The sequence below is a fragment of the Pituophis catenifer genome, unplaced genomic scaffold (assembly GCF_029215685.1).
Source record: "Pituophis catenifer annectens isolate HBS135680 unplaced genomic scaffold, rPitCat1.0.hap2 SCAF_1, whole genome shotgun sequence".
Classification (NCBI taxonomy): Eukaryota; Metazoa; Chordata; class Lepidosauria; order Squamata; family Colubridae; genus Pituophis; species Pituophis catenifer.
In genome coordinates this window covers 307,823,080-307,844,054 of record NW_027256881.1, presented here as the reverse complement: position 1 = coordinate 307,844,054, position 20,975 = coordinate 307,823,080, and the positions used below count along the sequence as shown (strand labels likewise).

The following is a 20,975-nucleotide window of genomic DNA, read 5'->3' as shown; positions in this document are numbered from 1 at the left end:
TAAACTTACTCAGTAGTTCTTTTTTAAAAAAGACAAGTGAACTGGCACAGTTTACCCACCTAATTTCTAAGTGCACTTTGTAAGTAAGCGGAATTGGCTTTGGATGTCTCGTTCCCCTGGGCAAAATGCCAGCATTGACCCCAGAATGATGCCTCTCCTACCCCAGCTTGCAAGGGGTACCTGTTAGCCAAGAGGTGCATAACATGAAGGAAGGGGTAATGAGTGTTTAATCTGGAAGGCTTTCTTTTCTTTTCTTTTTCTTTCAGCACAGGCCATGCTTGCAAGTTGCTGATAAAAATTGCAGGGAAAAATGGATAGGAAATCCTGGGAAATTGCAAGGTCACTATTCTATAATGAAAAAAAGTTTTGGCATCCTCAATCTGGTGGTCTCCAGATGTGTTGGGCTACAGCTCGCATCATCCAAACCCATCGCATCCACATTCATTTGGAATCCAAAGAAGGTGGAGGGCATGAGGTTGGAAATGACCTATTTATTGCATTACCAAGTTTAACTATGAAGACAACGAAAATGCAGCTGATTTTGTCATAATGTAAAAAAACAGCAGTATAGGTAGATATCTGAACACACACAACACTTTGTGTGTGTGTACATTCCCTGTGCCTATGTGCATATAAATCCTAGGGGCGAAACCAATCATTTTCTTTTATAAACGAATATTTTAAAATACATATATTTAAACAGCTAGCTATATGCATTGGCTCAGGCTTCAGTGAGCAAACCCTTCATTTCATAGAGTGTTCCTGTAAATGTTATGCATCAGCCAAAACATGCTTTTGGTTACAGAGGGACGCAGACAGCCCACTCCCTTTAGCCATTTCACTTTTTTTCTCTCTACAAGAACAAAACAAAAATGGAGCTACAGTACTGTTGTATGGTTTCTAAAGATGGCCATTGTCTTATAGCTTTAGCCCTATTATTGCTAGACTAACAGGTTCACAGAACATTCCACCCAACTCATAAAGGATAAAACTGAGATGCTGCTTCAGATGACTGGATTTCCACTTGAGCCATTTTGAACTGTGTACACTGCAGCCACTTGCGAAGGACAGAGGTGTTGGTGTTCATCTGAACGGATCCCTGTAACATTCTAAGGCTATAATGGTTCACGTTGTTCTGAATAGCTTGCAGGCGGAGCTGGAGGCCAGCAGATAAATGCTGTTAAAATATGTACAGGTTTTACTGTCAGTTCTCTATTTTTTTAAAAAAACTAATCAACTCAAAGCAACTTTAACAATGATTAAGCCCATATCATCCTAAAATTTCAAATTCAGAATCAATTCAGCCATCAAAGAGTGGAAATAAGAACAGGTTGTAATGAGATAATCCAGTAAGAAGCAGCAGTATTTAATGAAAGGTCGTCATAAACCTGAGGAAAACTACCACTTATAACACATCTTACTGAGACACATGGATAAAGGAGGGAAGAAAGATTCAGAGAGAAGGGGCCATCACAGCACAGTAATTTCCTTTAGTAGCTGCAAACTCAAATTTAGAAATGTATAACGCCTTTTAGTGTCGGTTCACACTATTACAACAAGATGCACATTATTGCAACATAATGTTGGAATACTGATCAGAATGGTCTGCTTCCTTCACTTCTGTATAAACTTTTAGCAGTTCTAGCAAATCAATTCATTTTCTCTCTTCTTTTTTCCTTCATCCAGTTATCATAGCTATTCTGTGCCCCAATGCTTGCTTCTCATTTAGTTGGTTTTGTTTTGGCTGTTAAGAGGTTTCCTTCTTTTTGGTATTCTATAAAGCTTGGGGTACTCATTCTTTCTGGCTCCACAGGAAGCATTCTTTTCTCTCTCATGCTCTCATTTTTGGTTATTCTGGCTAGTTTTATATAGTTATACAAATATAATTATCATTGGACGATCTCATGTGAGTTTATGCTGGTCATCCTCTGGCCCTTTAAAAGGGAAATGACACATTCTGCACACAATATTATTAAGACAAAAAGGCGGAGTGGATCCAGGGTTTGGAGAAAAAGGAAGGCAAACAAGATGCAAGCTGTGCTTCCCACTTTCTTCCTCTCCTTGCTCTTGGAAGCCTGAACTAGTGGGGGAATGGCTGGGGAGACCGAAAGGAAAAGAAATAACAATTTATTTTCCCATTCCTTCAGCAGAAAACCGCTGCACTCCAGCTTCTTTCACCTATAAAAAAGCTCCTTGCATTCTTGACAGAACGGCTCTGGATCCAGTTCAATGTTTTTCATGACAGCCAAGCATGCCTGTATTTACTAGACATCAGTTAAACTATGTTTATGTAAACAGTCTTAGGGTATCATAGCTGATGAGTCCAATTTGGAATAGATGCATAATTTAATATACTGTTCACATTAAGGTGAACCTACCTTTAGATTGGATTGAATCATTGGTAGCCACATTGGGATGAGCTGATAGAAAGGGGAAAAAATTCAGTGTCACTGTATTCAGCATGTTCATAATATATTTATAATAGCCACCATATTATTATATTACAAAATAAACCTAGTAATAACATTCATTCATAATGTAACACAGGCAGTTTTATTAAAGCGTTTTCCTAGAAATAATGCCCAGGATTCCAATATATGTTCAAATGCAAATTTAGAATCTTTTTTATTTATCAAAGTATTCAAAGTACCAACGATTATTTAAAATGTTATATTTAAGCGTTAATCTAAAACAGAGCATAAATCACATCAAATACTTTTCAACTGAAACAATCCAATTTAAACTTTGCATAGTGTCATTAATGTATGATGCAACAGCAGTCAATGTGTCATCTGGATTAAGGCCTTTGTCTTCATGGCACTTCATTGACAGTATTGACAGGAAAAGGAAATGTTTCTGACTTTGTGGACCGGCTGGAGAGGGGAGGGGGTTGATTCCACACGAGTGGCGTGCGCATGTGCCTGGCGCTCATGCAAATGGAACATGTGTATGTGCTCTCCTGCTGGTCACTCGCTGCAAGTGAGGATTACAGTCTCCTCACAGCCCACTAATGGGCCATGGCCCACAGATCCCTGATCTAGAACATGGCTTCATGCATATGGCAAATGACTACAAGCAACCTTCTAAATAATGGAAGCAATTTAGACATGGAAGATTTTAGAAGTGATGTGTTTTGTTATACACCTGTCTGAGACTAATGACTTTTTGCCAATTTAGTATCAAAAATGGACTTTTATTCATCCACATTAGAAGGTAAGGGAGCAGCTTGAGGCAGCCACACCCAAACTGGCACTGACTAGATAGTTTGGGATTTCAAATTCTACAATTGCCAAGCATTGGGGGGAGGGCACTAAGTTTAGGGAAAGTTGCCTTAATTAACCTACAATAATAAATCTGATGCCAATAGAATGCTGCTTTCAGCCTTTTTATTTCCATGATGAAGGATCTCCCTCAATTTTGATGGAAACTTCTGCCATCGACTAGCTGCCTCTTTCTTCCCAACTGAGAGTTTTCAAGCACAAAACTCATGAAGGAAGACAGCCAAGAAAGGAATCACTGAAAGCCGATTCACACCATTACTTCTCTTTCTATCACTCTCTGTAATTATCTCTCATAAACCCTTTTTAAATGTATTAGTTAGATTTTCATGAGACTAGGAGCTTTTTTTTGTTTTGTTTTGTGATCAAAAACACAGTCAACCAGCATCATAAATTCATATGAAAAAATGGCCTTTGGCTGAAAGTGTCATACACTACAGCATTTCTGAAATAATAAACCATTACATTTTTTTGCCATTTCTTTTCCTCCTGCAAAATTTTAGTGAAGCAAGAAACCAAAAAAGGAAGATATTCATTACAGACAAGTGGGAAACTAATGACTCTCGCGAATTTGTTGGGCAATAACTCCTCTCATTCTTGACCTTGGCTCAGAATGAGAGATAGAACAGCGGTCTGAACAGCTACAGATTCCCCATCCCTGCAGTTATGTCAGTCTTATAGAGAACCAGGATTTCAGATACCAAAGTAATGGAAAAATCCAGCTGGATTAATAGTACAATAAATTTATTATATTAAACTGATCCATCACCCTACACATTCCAATTGATAGTAACATGAGAGCTGGTTTGGTATAGTAATTGCTGGTCTAAAAATCAGGAGACTGTGAGTTCTAGTCCTGCTTTAGACATGAAAACCAGCTGGGTAACTGTGAACCAATTACTCTCTCAGTCCAAACCTCCTCATGGGGATGTTTTTGTGGAGAAAATGGGAGGAGGAAGGTGTATTGCTTATAAAGGGATAAAGGCAGTACCCCCCCCCCAAAAAAATCCCTAATAAATAAATAAATATGATCAAAAACATCACATGTAGTTGGCGTATATAGCATAAATATAGCATAGAGGTTAACCAGGAAGTAAGGCACTATTCCTCAGTAAGTTATCAGTTTGCAGCACTGAATATTTATGTGAGCCGCTTTGACAAATAACCTGTAATCTTATAATCATGTGCATGCATTTATCTATTTTCTTATTGGGATGGTGGAAGAAAGTAAAAGGGCTGGGGTGTTTTAACTGTAAGGCAGATTTGTTTTAAAAGTGAATATATTTTTGATACATTATCTACCATTATTTAAAAAACTGGACATATTGTTCTAAAATGTTCCTCTAAATGATATCAAGTTTCGCTTTTTTCCAATTAAGCTCCTACCATCATGCAAAATTGAATCAGTATTAACAGAATGAGCTAAAGCACTATTCAGAGAATATGATTTCTTTGGCCAAAATGGATGATATAATATTTGGCTGAGTTCCGCTGATAGGGTCAGGCTGGTCCTTATTTAATGCACCTTATGAAAAATGACATTGTTTACGGAATCCCAATGAAGGAATAACCATTTCAATAATGTGTTCAACCACATTATAATTATAGTGATTGTCAACTATCCACAAAGGAGAAATTTGGGGGGGACATTTCCTCCTACTCTGCAAGAAAAAATCCAAGCCACTTGGAGAAATATACAATTATAACCGTTTATGGATTGTTCCTGACATAGCAAGAATTAGTCCTCTTGTTATAAATGATATTGAACTGTGTCCACTTTCTTATCAGAGAAGACCTGGACATCTAAACTTATGATCAAGGACACTTTTCATTAGACGCAGATTGGATTTACCATCAATATTTCCTAAACGGGAAGGCTAAATAGAAACCTCAGATCCCAAAGCAATATACCTTGTTATTTCTGATGCCAAATAACAAGGTAAGGCCATCAATATACTGTTCTCTTTGAGAAAAAGCAGAACTAGACAAATGCTGGATAGATGATCTGATTCGGAAAGGCAGTTTCTATGCTCACAAATGTTCTTTGTGAGCATTATTTTTGCCCTGTTTATGATTAAAAAAATATATTGAGAGCACACACACACAGTTTTGAAAGGCATCACATAAGTGTGTTCATGTGGAAATATTGAAAAATAGTAATGCAGCTATTTTTGGAGCTGTGTATGAATCCAACAAAGTTCTAGAATCCCATTCATGGATATATGAAATGTACCTATTTAATGTTTCCACATGAACTGTTTGCTTACATAATCACTTAAAATATGTATTTGTGAGCAAATGCTTCTTATCTTCAATTTAAAAAGCATGCAATGACATTTCAGCTTGCATCCTTAAGTAGATGCACATTATCTTTGATTCTCATCTTCCTAGAAAGAAAACACTATTTTGTTTGTCCCAAAACATTGGGAACCAAATACATGTGTAGAGATGCTTTTTAAAATTCTCTCTGTCACTTTTACAGAACACAGTGCCATTTTACTCCCCCAAACTCTAGGAAGCCAATTCAGATTTATTCCATGCAGTCAACTTTCCAATCTTAGTAGTTACTACGAGTGAGCAATTGGGGGTGGGAGGGGAGAATATTCCCACTTTTTTTATCCATAGAGCGATTTGTATGAAATTACTGAAGTGGTTACGGATGAGGCTAAAAGCTGCCATAGCACTAAATCCTGCCCCATGCCCCCCCATCTGCAAACAATAAGTTTAAAGTCCTTGAGATGGTTGAAGAGAAGGGACAACCTGGGTGGCCCGAGATCTTACAATCAAACACTGAATGGCCCTCTAACTTTGTGGACCTCCAGCATATTAAGCCAGCTCGTTAGAGGGAGAGCAGTATAATGGCAGCATCTAAGAGTAACCAGGGATCAGAGGGACAACCATTCAGCACTGTTCTGATCACCACTATAGAATACCTGCCTTTGACTCCTGAGTAATAGATAGTAAAACATACTAGATTTTACATGCCATGAAATTCCCATCAGATGCTATTGGCTTAAGATGGAAAATATTCATTACTTTAACACTAGTGCAGCTAAGGATTCTTTAAGCTTATGCCATGAACTGGAGCTGTGATGAGAATGATATCTTAAGAGCCTGGTACAAAAAAGACATCACCAGGACATCTTGTTTATACAGTGATTAGGTATAAGTGAGTAAAAGACCACAGGGCTTTCTCTAGAAAGGGAAATGGCCTAAAGCAATATTGTTCTTCCAAAATGTAAACCAGAAGGGAGGTACAAGTGGGAAGCTGTGCCAAACCTTTTAATCCTTCCTGCAGAAGGATCCTGAGAACGTTTTCCAATATACCGTAATAGTCCAAATATAAAACATCCTTTATCCATTGGCAACATGCTGTTTGGTATAATGTAATTCTTTTTCTCTAAAATTATTAGAACAAAACCACAAAGGAACCAGTAATAACATGTTGTCCTTCTTATTAATAATTACATCCGTTTTGGACAACACTATAGCCAAGTTATATAACTGAAAAATATTTTAACAGCTGCATTTAATTATTGGAATCTTTTTTTTAATTACTGGAAGGTTATATGTGAAGCGTCTCTCTACGGCACTTTATACTCCATCAAGCATTGCTTTAGAAAGCCCATAAATCTTCAAAAGTTTTTTTCTGAGAACAATGCAAAGGAGTGCTTGGAAGATCAGGAAGCATATATGAAAAACCCTTTGTATTTCAGCCATTTTAAAAATTTTCCTGCCTTTCCCCCCTCCCCAAGGGCTAACATACCTTGACAAAAATAGTGGAATTACATTCTTGCAAAGCCTCCATTAAACTGATCACATGGAGACACACCATTTCTACCATCTGGGATAAAAGAGAGACATACTGCAATAAAATGAATGAGCAGTATAATAATATCATGAAAGCAAAAAAAAATAAATGGTTCATACTATTACTGTAACTTGATTAACATTCTTAGATAAACAGGGAGAGATTGAGATTTCATGTTAAATAATTAAAATGCAAATTGTTTACCTTTAATTAAAGATATGATATCTGTATAATACTTATTCAGAATTACATTCTACAGTAAATGTAACAAAATGATGCACCATGTCATCCAACTTCTGCATAACAGATGCCCTATAATATTACTAACAAAGTTACTTTCCTTCTGAACTGTGTTCGTCATTACTTGGAAGGACCAGTTAATTACATTTCAAAACACTGCAGGCAGACACAGTGGAAATATTTGAAATTTAAATCAGTCCCATTGGCAGTCTAACAGGATTTATATATTAGGCATTTCTCATGCCATGGGTTTGACAAGCGATTGCTTCTAGATTAAATGGAATGAAGCACATACACATTGGTGACCACGCCCTTTTCTGCCTATCCTCCATTGTAAACTTCTACCCAATCATAGTGGTATTTATTTACAACTCATTATGTTCATGTAGTGATTTTGCAGATAGGATACGCTTTGTCACATGCTGTTGAAGTATTGTACAAGCATCGTTAGTAATATAGTATAAATGTGAACCTGCAAAAGAATCTGTAATAATAGAGCAGCTATAGCAGAAGTAGGCTAATGTTCCCTTTTAGCCATGGCTTCCCCATACTTAAACTGTCTACCTAAAAACAAAATTTATAAAGCTAGAGGATCTGTAGGACTCTCCCTTCCTTCTGTTTAACTGAATAGCATTGCGGAGGGAGGGAAGGAGAGAGAGAAAGAGAGAGAGAGAGAGAGAGAGAGAGAGAGAGAGAGAGAGAGAGAGAGAGAGAGAGAGAGATGATAATTATTCAAAACAATAAAGAATTGTTGAACATAACTTCAAGTCATTTGAGGATCACATCAAGCTTTGGATGCCATTCCAAAATTGGGTATAATCAGGACATACTGGGGGAATTTAAAGTACTATTTTTTTCTCTAAGCTCTCCTTCCCCCCAAATGCCTTTTTAGATTCCTGATTAAAACAACCTGGATGGATTTCCAAACCCGTCTTATACCAGGTTATTTCTGTGAGCTGAGTTTTAACAAGAGTCTCTTCTAGCCTATAATGACTGAATAAAGCATGTGATCTGCTAATGAACTATGCACTTCTGCAAGTTTATTTCTGTGCATGTACATGTATTTACATGTAATTATGAATGTGAATACACAGCCATAGGTTTTTAAATTATTGTTTATTGGCTTGGACTCAATGACATTAGTTGGGTTCATTATATCTGACTCACCACCTTGTTATGTGCCATCAGCTGGAGGATGCTTGGTGTTACTCGGCTCCAAAATTCCAGAGCTGTGAGGATTGCTGTAAAACTAAATTCATTTTGATTTTGGACTGTGGGAGCAACTGCAGCTTGTTCACAATATACTGTCCACAGCTGAGCAAATATAAAGGCATGGAAGAGAGAACACATATGCAAGACAGATGTCTGCGGGAAGAAAAATAAGAAAAACAAAGTCTTTGTTTTGCTTGAAATAACAGTTTAAGGAATGTGTATATTGTCTTTCAGAATATAAGAGCATAACAACTCATGGTTCTAGTACATACACACACATACACATAATCTGAAATTATAATGAATCTGTCAAGAATTTTCTGAAATTCTCTTTCCTGTCAGAGGAGTGATATGACATTCATACTTAAATTACTAGTTTATATTCATGCACTGAAAAAAGCCAAAGAAATAAACAAGCTTGAAAACTACATGTTGGAAAAATAAATAGTAGAAAATTTCTCATTAATGAGGGAATACCGCAGCTTTTGTTAGTTTTGACAGTAATTATGCAACCTTAAAAATAGACGTTTCAAAGAAAAAAGCTGAGTAATTTGCTAACTGAGCTTGTGATGCCCTTTTTTGAAACAATGTTGTTCTTGCTTGCTCATAACTATAGATTTTATATTTTCTTACTGGATACCTCAGGAGGAAGGAGAAAAATTGCCCTTAGTACTTCCACTACTGGATGAAGACTTGGAAGCAAAGCTTGTTTAAAGTGGTTTGCAAAGAAGCTCACGGGAGATCTCAGACTGGAAGCTCACTTCTCAAACTCATGGTCGTTTTTGCATTCAACAGTTCCACAATTTTTAACGGATGTCAGTCTAAATCTGATTGGTGACTGATCTGTTCATGATAAGAGAATAACCCAGAGCTCATCCATCTTCAGATTACTTGCTCCATATGAACCAAATCTAACATGCATTGTTTAGATGTGTACAGCCAGATACCACCAGACATTTGTCAAAGTATAAAAGACTGCAGTTCCCTTTATCTGTGTTTGGTGCGATAGGGATCGAGGGAGGTGATGGGAGAAGCTTCCTGCAAAATAAGATTTTGGATGATTCATGACTAAACTGATGAGAATTGTTGAACTTTGAAAAATGTGGAGAGGCCAGATGTTCCTAAATTTGTTTTTGGACTCTGAAGCAGAGAATGTAACTAGGATAGCAAGCAAGAAGGGGAAAATGTTCTACTCCTGATTTAAAGACTGCAAAATCTCTTTAATTCTTTAAGAAAGAGCACTTTTGAAGCGTATTGCTTATTATGAATAAAAAATATTTCCTTTCAAAAATTAGATAGATTGCTGACAAGCAAATAGTTCTTTGAATCCCACCAAGGAACAAAAAATTTAATTATGAGTTTCATTAACGAGATTAATTCACAAAAGATAAATAAGCTTTTTTATGTAGCAAGCGTTGCGATTCAGAGAGGCTGAGATTCAACTTTTGTATGGCTTGCAGAGATTGTTCAGACTTACTATGAATATTTTTCATATAATTCATACATCTCACCATCTGTCACAATAAAAATTACACCTTGATGGCAACTTCTAGAACAGAGGTGTCAAACTGGCAGGCCACGGCCAGATGTGTCATGCGCAGGCCATGCCCACCCCAGCTCCGCGAAGGGAAAAAACATTGTAAAACGTCACGTGATGGCAACATGACACCATGAGTTTGACACCCATGTTCCAGAAGAATTTTAGGATCATGCTCAAGACTGTATATTTTGTTTAGTGGTATATTATAAAGTGATCATCATCCTGCAAGTCTCTTACCTTGGATTGCTCGGGAAACCCAATCAGGATGACAATTAAATGATCGGCAACATGGGAACCTGCATCCAATGGAATGGGCATACAAACTGAAGGGGAATTCGGACAGACAACATTATGTGTCAGAGACCCCAACAGTAGCCAAGAGAGTAGTCGAATGTGAGACACACATTCAATGAATTCTTTGGGCCTGTTAAGAAAGAACATATATATTAATTTCAACTTTATCAAATATATTTATTATTTGAAAAGCATACATACTAAGAATACCATTCTAGATAATCAATTTATGACTAATATACCATTATTACTATTCTAACGCAGATGTCTGCCCTTGGGATATCTGCCCTTGGGACAGATGTCTGCCCTAGGAATATCATTTTTGTCGAAAAGACATGGCAAGGGTGTTGAAATTGAGGTAAAAATTGAAAATTAAAAAAAAATCTTAAAACAGCACAGAGAAAAACATGACACATCCAAGGCCAATCCCAGTCTGTCCAATAGCTCATACAACAGGGTTATCTAGCACGTTGGCACAATGTGGGAAAAATAAAGTTTTAAGCACCTTATGTAATGTCAACAGTGTCAACCCTGAAGCTGACCTGACCGGAGTCATATTGGCGCTTCAGTGTTGCCACACTGGAGCTGAGGGAAAGGAAGGGGAGATTAGAGATAGAGGGGGTTGGGTAGCCAAAATAAAATACTTTCTCTTGAGAACCAAAGACATTCTCACACCTGGACCGTGGAGGGAGGAGTGAGGTCACCAGACAACTAGACAGTGTCTTGATTGGACCATGTGACTCATTGTTTGGGGTTGTGGGGAAACTTTCTCTTTTAATTAGGTGAAAACAGTGGTGAAATCTAAAATTTGTTACTACTGGTTCTGTGGGCGTGGCTTGGTGGGGGGGGTAATGTGACTGGGTGGGCATGGCCAATTTTTTTTAACTTTTAAAACCATTTTTTCTACAACTTCTTCAGAGAAGAGGTTGTAAAAAAATGCTTTTAAAAGGCTCTGACGATCACAGCTGAGTTGCTTGACTGGCAGAGGTTTTTTTTCTTTTAAAAGCCTTTGATGATCCCAGCTGAGCCGCACAATCATCAGAGGCTTTTTTTTTTTTTTTTTTACTTTTAAAAGCATTTTTTCGGCGGAAGAGGTTGTAGAAAAAATGCTTTTAAAAGTAAAAAAAAAAGCCTCTGATGATTATGTGGTTCAGCTGGGCATTGGGGGGGGCAGGGATTTTTGCTACCAGTGCTCCGAACCACCCGCCTCCATCGCTACTGGATCGGGCGATCCAGTCTGAACCAGGAGCATTTCACCCCGGGTGAAAACCACAGGAACCTTCAGAGTTGGTTTTCACCAGATTTGTGTCAATATGATATATCCAATTAAGCTATTCTTTGAAGAATTCATTTGCCTCGGAGTTTTGCTTCATATGGGTCTATTACTTGGAACTCTGACAAACAGGTTCAGAATCATCCTAGTTCTTTTTTTTGGGTGTGGGGAATGCTGTTCAACAAGGCATACCCTGTGACAGAGAATGTATATTTCTGGGGTCCCATATAACTATGTTATTCAAAATAAAGCATGCCCACCTTGAAGGATCTTGTGGGATGGGTGGAATTAATTAGCCAATCCCAAATAACTTGGATGCTATCCATTAAAAATGACATAGGTAATAATGAACACCTTAAATTACACAGGAAGATTCCTGGAAGCCAGTGCAGTTTACAAGGAATGGGATTATATGTGTGTACCAGAGTTTATCCATTAACTACTGACACCACTACATTCTAGAATAGTTGTAGCTTCTGGGTGATCTTCAAGAGCAACCCCAGAGAAGTATGTGGCTTCCCACTTTTGACCATATTGGATAATGACATGATAGTTTAGCAATATTAGGATCCCCACACCACCATTATCTGCAGGAGATTCAGTTTTTCTAGTAGTCAAACCACACTAAGTAGTTCCCCATGCATATATCTTCCACTTTGATATATAAATTGTGAAGGTAACATCTGTTGGATCCATAGTTTGGTGATAAGAATACTTATATCTATACCGATCATGAATATGCAAAGTTTCCCCTTTGGTCCACCATTTGGTGACATATTTTATCTTTGTATTTTTAATTGAAAAGTGTTTGGAGATTGCTGGTCCAGAACCGCTGGTCCAGTTGGTCCAGAACGCAGCCGCGCGAGCTCTCGTGGGTGCACCTAGATACACCCACATTACACCAATTCTCTGTGAGCTGCACTGACTCCCTATTGGTCTCCGGTCACAATTCAAGGTGTTGATTATTATCTTTAAAGCCCTACATGGCTCAGGGCCAGGTTATCTTCGAGACCGCCTTCTGCCGCATAGCTCCCAGTGACCGGTAAGATCCCACAGAGTTGGTCTCCTCTGGGTCCCGTCAGCTAAACAATGCCGGCTGGTGGGCCCGTGGGGGAGGGCCTTCTCTGTGGCTGCCCCAGCTCTCTGGAACCAGTTACCTCCTGAGGTCCGGACCATGCCCACCCTATTGGCCTTCTGAAAAGCGGTGAAGACCTGGCTTTTCCGGCAGCCCTGGGGCCGTTGATCTCACTCTTGTGATCTGGCGAGATCCGGCCATGAATGGCGTGAATGAGTTTTTAATATTTTTAATGTTTTTAATTTTTAAATGTTTTTTATAATGATTTTTAAAAATGTATTGTGAGCCGCCCTGAGTCTTCGGAGAGGGGCGGCATATAAATTGAATTAATTAAATTAAATTAAATTAAATTAAATTTAGTCATGACCAAGGCTTTTTTACCCTTGTTGCATTGCAGATGGAGGATGATACAGCCAAGGCAAGTAACGAACCACAGCCTTGTTATCCCGGTGGTTGCCTCGTGAGATTTCCATTGCAGCAATCTGTGCTAAGCCCACCTTGAGATGTCCACCAAAAGTATCCTCATGCAATGGCTGGGAACATGTTTTCATGTGACTCTGTAGTGGAAAGACAGGATGTTTGGGTAGTAAAGTTATTTTAAAGGTCAAGGTACTTGCACAATTCAACTGAAAATATACTATTTATTTATATAAAATTTCCCCAACCTTTGGTCTTCCAGTAATGTTGGAAGCTGCAATTTATTTATTTATTTATTTATTTATTTATTTATTTATTTATTTATTTATTTATTTATTTATTTATTTGGTTCGATTTATATGCCGCCCTTCTCCGGAGACTCAGGGCGGCTTACAATGCATTAAGCAATAGCCTTCATACTTTTGTATATACCTGCTTAGTAGGGCTTTTGGCCCCCCCCAAGCGGTGTTCTTTTTTATACAAAGTCAGTTTATTGCCCCCACAATCCGGGTCCTCATTTTACCTACCTCAGAAGGATGGAAGGCTGAATCAACCTTGAGCCTGGTGAGATTTGAACTCGCAGTAATTGCAATAATTGCAGGCAGCTGGGAGCTAAGTGCTACTTAACAGCACTTTAGTCTGCTGCACCACCATTCTCAGAATTGCAGCAGAATACGGTTTATATTAAAGGTGAATAGCTCTATATCTTTAAATATAGATCTATTATGATGATAAATCTTGGGAAATCCATTAACAAATTACAAATTACTATCACGTAATTAAGCTGGCAGCCTTTTTGTCCTCATTATATATTTCAATAAGAATGATTCCATCATGTTTTTCCATTACTAAACTGCTCAAAAGTTACTTAAACCATTAGAAAAATAACCCTGAAAATCCACATCTCACTTGTTCCCTCAGTGGATCTGCTCACATTCACTTCATTTCCCATTCATTTATTCCTATTATGAATTGCTCGTGTTCAGGATGCATAAAGCTGAAAGGACAGTTAAAATTTCTGTCATTGTATGATGGCATAACCGAGATTATCTGGGAGTTTGTTCTTTCCATTTTTTTACATTTTAAAATCATTTAAAGGTAGTAGTCTAGTAGCACTCCAAGTAATATATCAATTTAGAAGTAATATTCATTTTATACCATTTAGCTTTCACAACATACTCAGTGGCATCTATAACAATATATTTATATTGGTTTTATGTGAGATTAAATATTTGATATCATTATTTATTAAGCTTATATGGCACTATAATCTGCAATTTTCAGCAGTTTACACAATATACAATATAATAATACAACAATGTAAAATTTAAATACCCATGGCATGACAAAAATAGAAATAATGAAGAACAAGATTAACAGAACAAGTAAAGAACAAAAATGAAAAAGAAAATGATGGCACAGTACTTAGGTTTAGGAGAATGCCCTCCAAAATAACACTAGTTTTAGTATTTTTCTGACAAAAATAAAAGATGTTATGGAAGAGGAACAAGTTTTATGATGGTTTGGAAGAGGAATAAGTTTTACAAGACTGAGACTAAGCTGAAAGTAGACTTAAAAATGATAAGCTACAAGAATGATATGGAAAAATATGATATATAAAAGAACTGACTAACATATTAACAATTAAAAGGGATAAACAAAGAGGGTGTGTTGGATAATTTTCCTATATTGGATTTACAGAATACGTTTATTAAAGTTCTGAAGCTTTTGGCGAGAAGAGATAAAGTAAAAAAAAAAACAGCCAAGTTTTAGGAGATTATTTTAAGGGATTAACTATAACATAAAATTGGCTTATTTGATCAAGATTAAAATAGATATGTTATATTTGGTAAACTGTGATGGACTTTTGCTGATCAGTACTGCAATGATGAGGTTTAAGGATTTGTGTATAAATAAGAGATAGGATATGTGAAGAAGTGAACATTTGTTGTATTTTAAGAGAAAGTGATAGGTTACTAAAGTTGTTGATATTTGTTGTAATGAAGTGGGTTTCATTTCTTTATATATTTCTTTTAATTTTCTTTATTGTAATTTTTCTTTCTTTTCTATTTTTTTCTATTTTCTGTTTCTTTTCTACACTTGTTTCTTTTATTTCTTAGTCTGTATTAGTTTTTTTATCATTGAGGTTGTAATTTTTAATTAAATTACCATTTTAAAAAAAATTACTTATAGAGGTACTGCTCTAGTCCTGAAAACCTATGTTTGATAGTAGATAAAGTTTCAGGCAGGTAGCATGTCACAATCAAAATGCTCCTATCCCCATCAGATGAGGGTTAGCCTCGAAAGGTTATATAATTCATAATAGAACAGTGGAATTCACAAGAAGAAACATTAGAAGAAGAAACTTCAGCAACCATAACACTAGCACAGTTTCTGTTTTATGATAAGCTCATTTTTATTTTAGATTTTCACAAACACAATACTACAATATTCCTCATTAAATAGATATAGAATTTCATTAAAATGAAATAAAGTGACATTAAGTTGATTTTTCTGAACTCACCTTTAATTTGGTTAAAGTATGCATGTCAGCAATAAAATCCAAAACTTCACCAATGTATTGCCTCATGCATTCCATTGCTGCTGTTCCACACTAGAATATGAAAACAAACGCTCAACTTTACCCCAAAGCACAATAACATAAAACACCAGCCCAACACCCAATACCAATGGAACACTGCCCACCTTAAACTAGATGGTCAACTTCCTCCCCTTTCATTCAAACAAATCATATAATGCTTCTGGAAAATGAGCATATCACAATGGAAAGACACAAACCCTGCTAGCCCAATCCAGCAGAATCAGGGGTACATTGCAATTATCTAGGTGTTAGACCAGTAAGACAGACTTCCCTGGTTTGATACTTCCCATAGTCAAATACTCAACTGAAGAAACTATGTGCTTGGGTTGACTCAATGAAGAGCGCTATGAAAAAAGCTCAAAATCTAAAGATCCCAGATGTTTGATGGAGGAAAGTGATATCATTAAACTGAAACTGCCGACTGGCAGCCCCCAGGGGGAGAGCCTTCTCTGTGGGGGCACCTACTATCTGGAACGAGCTCCCCCCAGAGATATGGAGGATCCCGGATCTGCGCACCTTCTGCCGCGCCTTAAAGACCTTACTATTTCACCAGGCCGGCCTGGCCTAATTTTCCCCCTCTTTTATAAAAGATTTTTAAAATTTTAAATATCTTTTAGTATTTTATATATTCAATTTTAAATTGGTTTTAAAAGTTTGGGGTTTTAAATTTGTCGGGGCCAAAATTATTTAATTTGATTTTATTCTATTTTTTAAATTTTGTATTGTATGTGTTTTTATTGTTTGGCTGTGCACCGCCCTGAGTCCTTCGGGAGTAGGGCCGTATAGAAATCTAATAAAATGAAAAAAATGAAATGAAATGAAACTGGCATTAAAGCATCATAGGTTTTGTTGTGCTAAGGGTTTTGAAAGGCAACTTCAGTTCTAATGCAACAGGCAGTCATATGATTCAGACTAGGTTCCTAAAATCTATTGCTAAATATATTTACATGGAAAGTTACATTTTTAAAATCATATTATCCCATGTAAATCTAATTTGTAAATTTGAATCTAATGCCTTTTTTCTCTATTAACAATTCTCTCTCTCTCTCCCTCCCTCTCCCTCTCTCCCCCTTCCCACCCCCCCCCTCCCTCTCTCGTCACATGTCAACAGAGAATAATCTGTTGCAACCCCAGGGTTTCTGAAAGGGAATTGACACACTTGGTTTAAAATGTAAAATGACAATGCTGATTCCTAAATTCAGTCATTACATGTTCTTATGCTAACCAGTACCTCCTGTCCAAAATTGCCTATATGGAATTGTAGGGGAAAGAGTGACAGAGCCTGGGGGTGGGGGTGAAATAAAAAGAAGAATCAGCCCAGAATATCTACATTGCCACAAGTGGACAAAGTCCAACTTTTCTTGAATTCCATTAATCCTTAGCTAGTGCCCAAATAGTGCTAACTAGTGGATTAGATTCCTGGACATAAGCATGAGCAATAAATCATTTTAAATATTAATTAAAACTTAACGTGTGGCCCTGGTCTTTTGCACCTGAGAAGTATGGAGCTAAACAAAGACCAATAAACTTGACTGTAAATCGCCCAGAGTTATCCTGAGGATCAGTCATAAGTACCATTTATTCAGTGGCATTGTAATTCTCAATGGTCACTAACAGAGCTGTTGTAACTCGAGGACCACATGTATTATATTCTAACAAGAAAATTGGAAGTAGGGTGGGGGGAAACAAATCAGAAGGGACCTAATATATTTTGCAATAATTCAAGATAATTAGTGTATGGTGGGCATGTATTACACCTATTCAACAAGCAGTATTTTCAATTTACAAACTCACTTGGAGATTAGCTGTTGAAAGTTGGAAGCAGAAAATAAGGAAGCAACAATAGGACTTCCACTGTTGTATTTTAATGACTGACCCAAGTGCTTCTCACTTCTCTGTATAAAATATAAAATCTACATGAAGGTGAATGACACCACTTTTTGTCTTCTCCGCTGTTCTGCCTATCAGTTTACTTGACAGAACAACAAACAGTAAAAATAAGGTCACTGAGAGTCCTGTCAAACTATTCTCCATCTTCCAGTGAGTTTGGATGAAGAATTCTATACGCTGCTTCTGTCAGGCTGAACAATTTGATGCTAAACGAAATTGGGCACTGCCCCCTTGAATACAAATTATTCTATGCCAGTTCTTCTTTATTGCATTTTGTTTCTCTACATTATACCAAACACATTGATTAAAATTAGAATAAACATATTCTATTACATTGCTACCTTTCTACCAGATGCTTCACTTCATCACAACTCAAAGATCACATCACTTGGAAAATAATATTAGTCATTTGAATCATGGAAGTTTGAAAAGGTTTGGAATTTCCTTTTGCAAATTGATTCTCCCTAATCTCATTGTCAGAATTCCTCAGCCTGCACTTCCATGGCTGCATGTTGACTGGGGATTCTAGAAATGGTAATTCCACCAGAACTAAAGCGTATCAGTTGGGGAAGTCTTTAGAAACCCATGGTCTTCTGCAACACATAACTGTACTTAAAAGGAAAGCCATCACATGAACACAAATAGATTTCGACTTCATCAGGTTAAAACAATCACTGGTGCTTATTGAAATAACTGGGGATTCTTTAAGCCACAATCTAACACTTTTGGCAAAAGCTAGGCAACCAATAATCAGGCTAAAATTGTAATGCTAATTAGCAAGCTACATTTTTGTCAGATTTATTCCATGGATGTAATCCAGTATGCAAACTGGTAATTTTCAATGACTGCCGCAGAGGAAAAAATGTAACATCTATATCTGGCTCTGTATAAAAATTGGAGTTTGAAAAAGTGGGTTTTTTAAATACTTACTCCAGGGAGGGAAGCAATCATTTGCTTGTGTAAGATCATTGATTCGGCTAGCTTTGTCCCAGCATCTGCGCAAACAAACTAATGAGAAATAAAAGGCAAAATGTAGTTATCAGTAAGGTCGCATCTTGCTGATATTTGCGGTTAAATCTGCAGAACACAAATGGCTAAACTCTGAATGGGAGTGATGTCAGTTATTCAGATTAAAAATATATAAAAATTACCATGTATTATTTTTCCCAGTTCTACATCCACAAATATAACATTTTTCATTCAGCCCCATTACACAGGCATCTAATCCTGGTGCCATTGTGTGAATTATAGTTGTAAGCAATGTGGGTTTTCATTTCAGAGCAAAATATTTGAAATTTCTTATCCATTTCCATGTGTTTTCCTTACGGAGGGCTTCTGTTGTTTTTCTATACTTATTCAAATTAGAAGTAACACTGTATTATTGGAGACAATCTATGTACTACTAAAACTCTCATTGTGGTGACCTTTACCTGGACAAAACAGTACTTCACAGGGTAACAATTTTGAACCAAGATATCTCAAATAGGCTAACTTACAGAATGTGTTCAAAATCTGGAATCTATTCATAGAATAGAATAGAATAGAATAGAATAGAATAGAATAGAATAGAATAGAATAGAATAGAATAGAATAGAATAGAATAGAATAGAATAGCTCTGGGAGTGCGGGAGGATCCTTTGCAGGGTCGGGCTGAGGATTTTGTGCAGTATCTTCATGATAAAATCACTCGGATTGGGGAAGGCTTGGTCTCTGACTGGGTAGGTTCAGGCGGGATGATGGAGGCAGGTCTTGAGAATGTTATCTGGGAGGAGTTTGACCCTGTGGCTCCTGAGGACATGGACAGCTGGGACGGCTGAACGCAACCACATGTTTATTGGACCCGTGTCCCTCCTGGTTGGTGCTGGCCTCCCGGGAGGTTACACGAGGCTGGCTCCAGGGGATTATTAACGCTTCTTTGAGTGAGGGTGTCTTGCCTTCCGCCTTGAAAGAGGCGGTGGTGAGGCCCCTCCTCAAGAAGCCCTCTCTGGATCCGGCTGTTCTGGCTAACTACCATCCAGTCTCCAACCTTCGCTTTGTGGCGAAGGTTGTTGAGAGTGTGGTGGCACGACAGCTTCTGCAGTACCTGGATAAAGCTGTCTATCTAGATCTACTCCAGTCCGGCTTCAGGCCTGGGCACAGCACGGAAACGGCATTGGTCGCATTGGTGGATGATCTCTGGAGGACTCAGGATAGGGGTTGTTCCTCTATCCTAGTCCTGTTAGACCTCTCAGCAGTTTTTGATAACATCGACCATGGTATCATGCTGCGCCGGTTGGAGGGGTTGGGGGTGGGGGGCACCGTTTTACGGTGGTTCTCCTCCTATCTCTCTGACTGGTCACAGTCGGTGTTGGCAGGGGGGCAGAGGTCAACCCCGAGGTGCCTTGTTTGTGGGGTGCCTCTGGGGTCAGTCCTCTCACCCCTCCTGTTGAACATTTATGTGAAGCCGCTGGGTGAGATCATCCATGGTTTTGGGGTGGAGTTCCATCAGTACGCTGATGATACTCAGCTGTACATCTCCACCCCAGGCCATCCCAATGATGCACTTAAAGTGATGTCCCAGTGCCTAGAGGCCGTGCGGGTCTGAATGGGGAGAAACAGGCTCTGACTCAACCCTTCCAAGACTGAGTGGCTGTGGCTTCCGGCGTCCCGATATAGCCAGCTGGTGCCATCGCTGGCTATTGGAGGCTAGTTACTGGCCCCCACGGAGAGGCCTTGCAACTTGGGCATCCTCCTGGATGCATGGCTGTCTTTAGAAGAGCATATGACGGCCGTGGCCAGGGGGGCTTTTTATCAGGTTCGCCTGATTCGCCAGTTGCTCCCCTTTCTGGATCGGGACTCCTTACGCATGGTCACTCAGCCACTCACCTCCCGCCTGTAATGCTTTCTACATGGGGTTCCCCTTGAGGAGCACCCGGAGGCTCCAACTGGTACAGAATGCGGCCGCGCGGGGAATTATGGGAGTGACGGGGCGCTCCCATGTGACACCTCTCCTGCGCGAGCTGCACTGGCTCCCGGTGGTCTTCTGGGTGCGCTTCAAGGTGTTGGTTACCACCTTTAAAGCGCTCCATGGCTTAGGGCCTGGGTACTTATGGGACCACCTTCTGCCACCGATAGCCTCCCACCAGCCAGTATGCTCCCAGAGAGGGACTCCTCAGGGTGCCGTCAGCCAGACAATGTCAACTGGCGACCCCCAGGGGGAGGGCCTTCTCTGTGGCAGCACCTGTCCTCTGGAACGACCTACCCCCGGAGATACGTAGGATCCCAGATCTCCGTGCTTTTCGCCGTGCCCTTAAAACTTTTTTATTTCATCAAGCCGGGCTGGCTTAACCACCCCCCTTAGATA

General features: G+C 38.6%; 1 protein-coding gene across 3 annotated transcripts in view; it reads right to left on the bottom strand.

Moving 5' to 3' along the window:
* Window positions 1-961: 961 nt before the first annotated feature.
* Window positions 962-20,975, bottom strand: part of UNC79 (unc-79 homolog, NALCN channel complex subunit) — a 133,323-nt gene continuing 113,309 nt past the window's right edge. For all 3 annotated transcript variants that reach the window (XM_070931521.1, XM_070931522.1, XM_070931524.1), the window contains 8 exons: window positions 18,563-18,640; window positions 15,665-15,754; window positions 13,105-13,280; window positions 10,319-10,505; window positions 8,497-8,694; window positions 7,045-7,122; window positions 2,379-2,420; window positions 962-1,177 (listed from right to left, as the gene is read on the bottom strand). In XM_070931521.1, coding sequence (XP_070787622.1) covers window positions 977-1,177; window positions 2,379-2,420; window positions 7,045-7,122; window positions 8,497-8,694; window positions 10,319-10,505; window positions 13,105-13,280; window positions 15,665-15,754; window positions 18,563-18,640 — 1,050 coding nt within the window. In that variant the 3' untranslated portion in view covers window positions 962-976. The remainder of the gene's footprint in view (window positions 1,178-2,378; window positions 2,421-7,044; window positions 7,123-8,496; window positions 8,695-10,318; window positions 10,506-13,104; window positions 13,281-15,664; window positions 15,755-18,562; window positions 18,641-20,975) is intronic.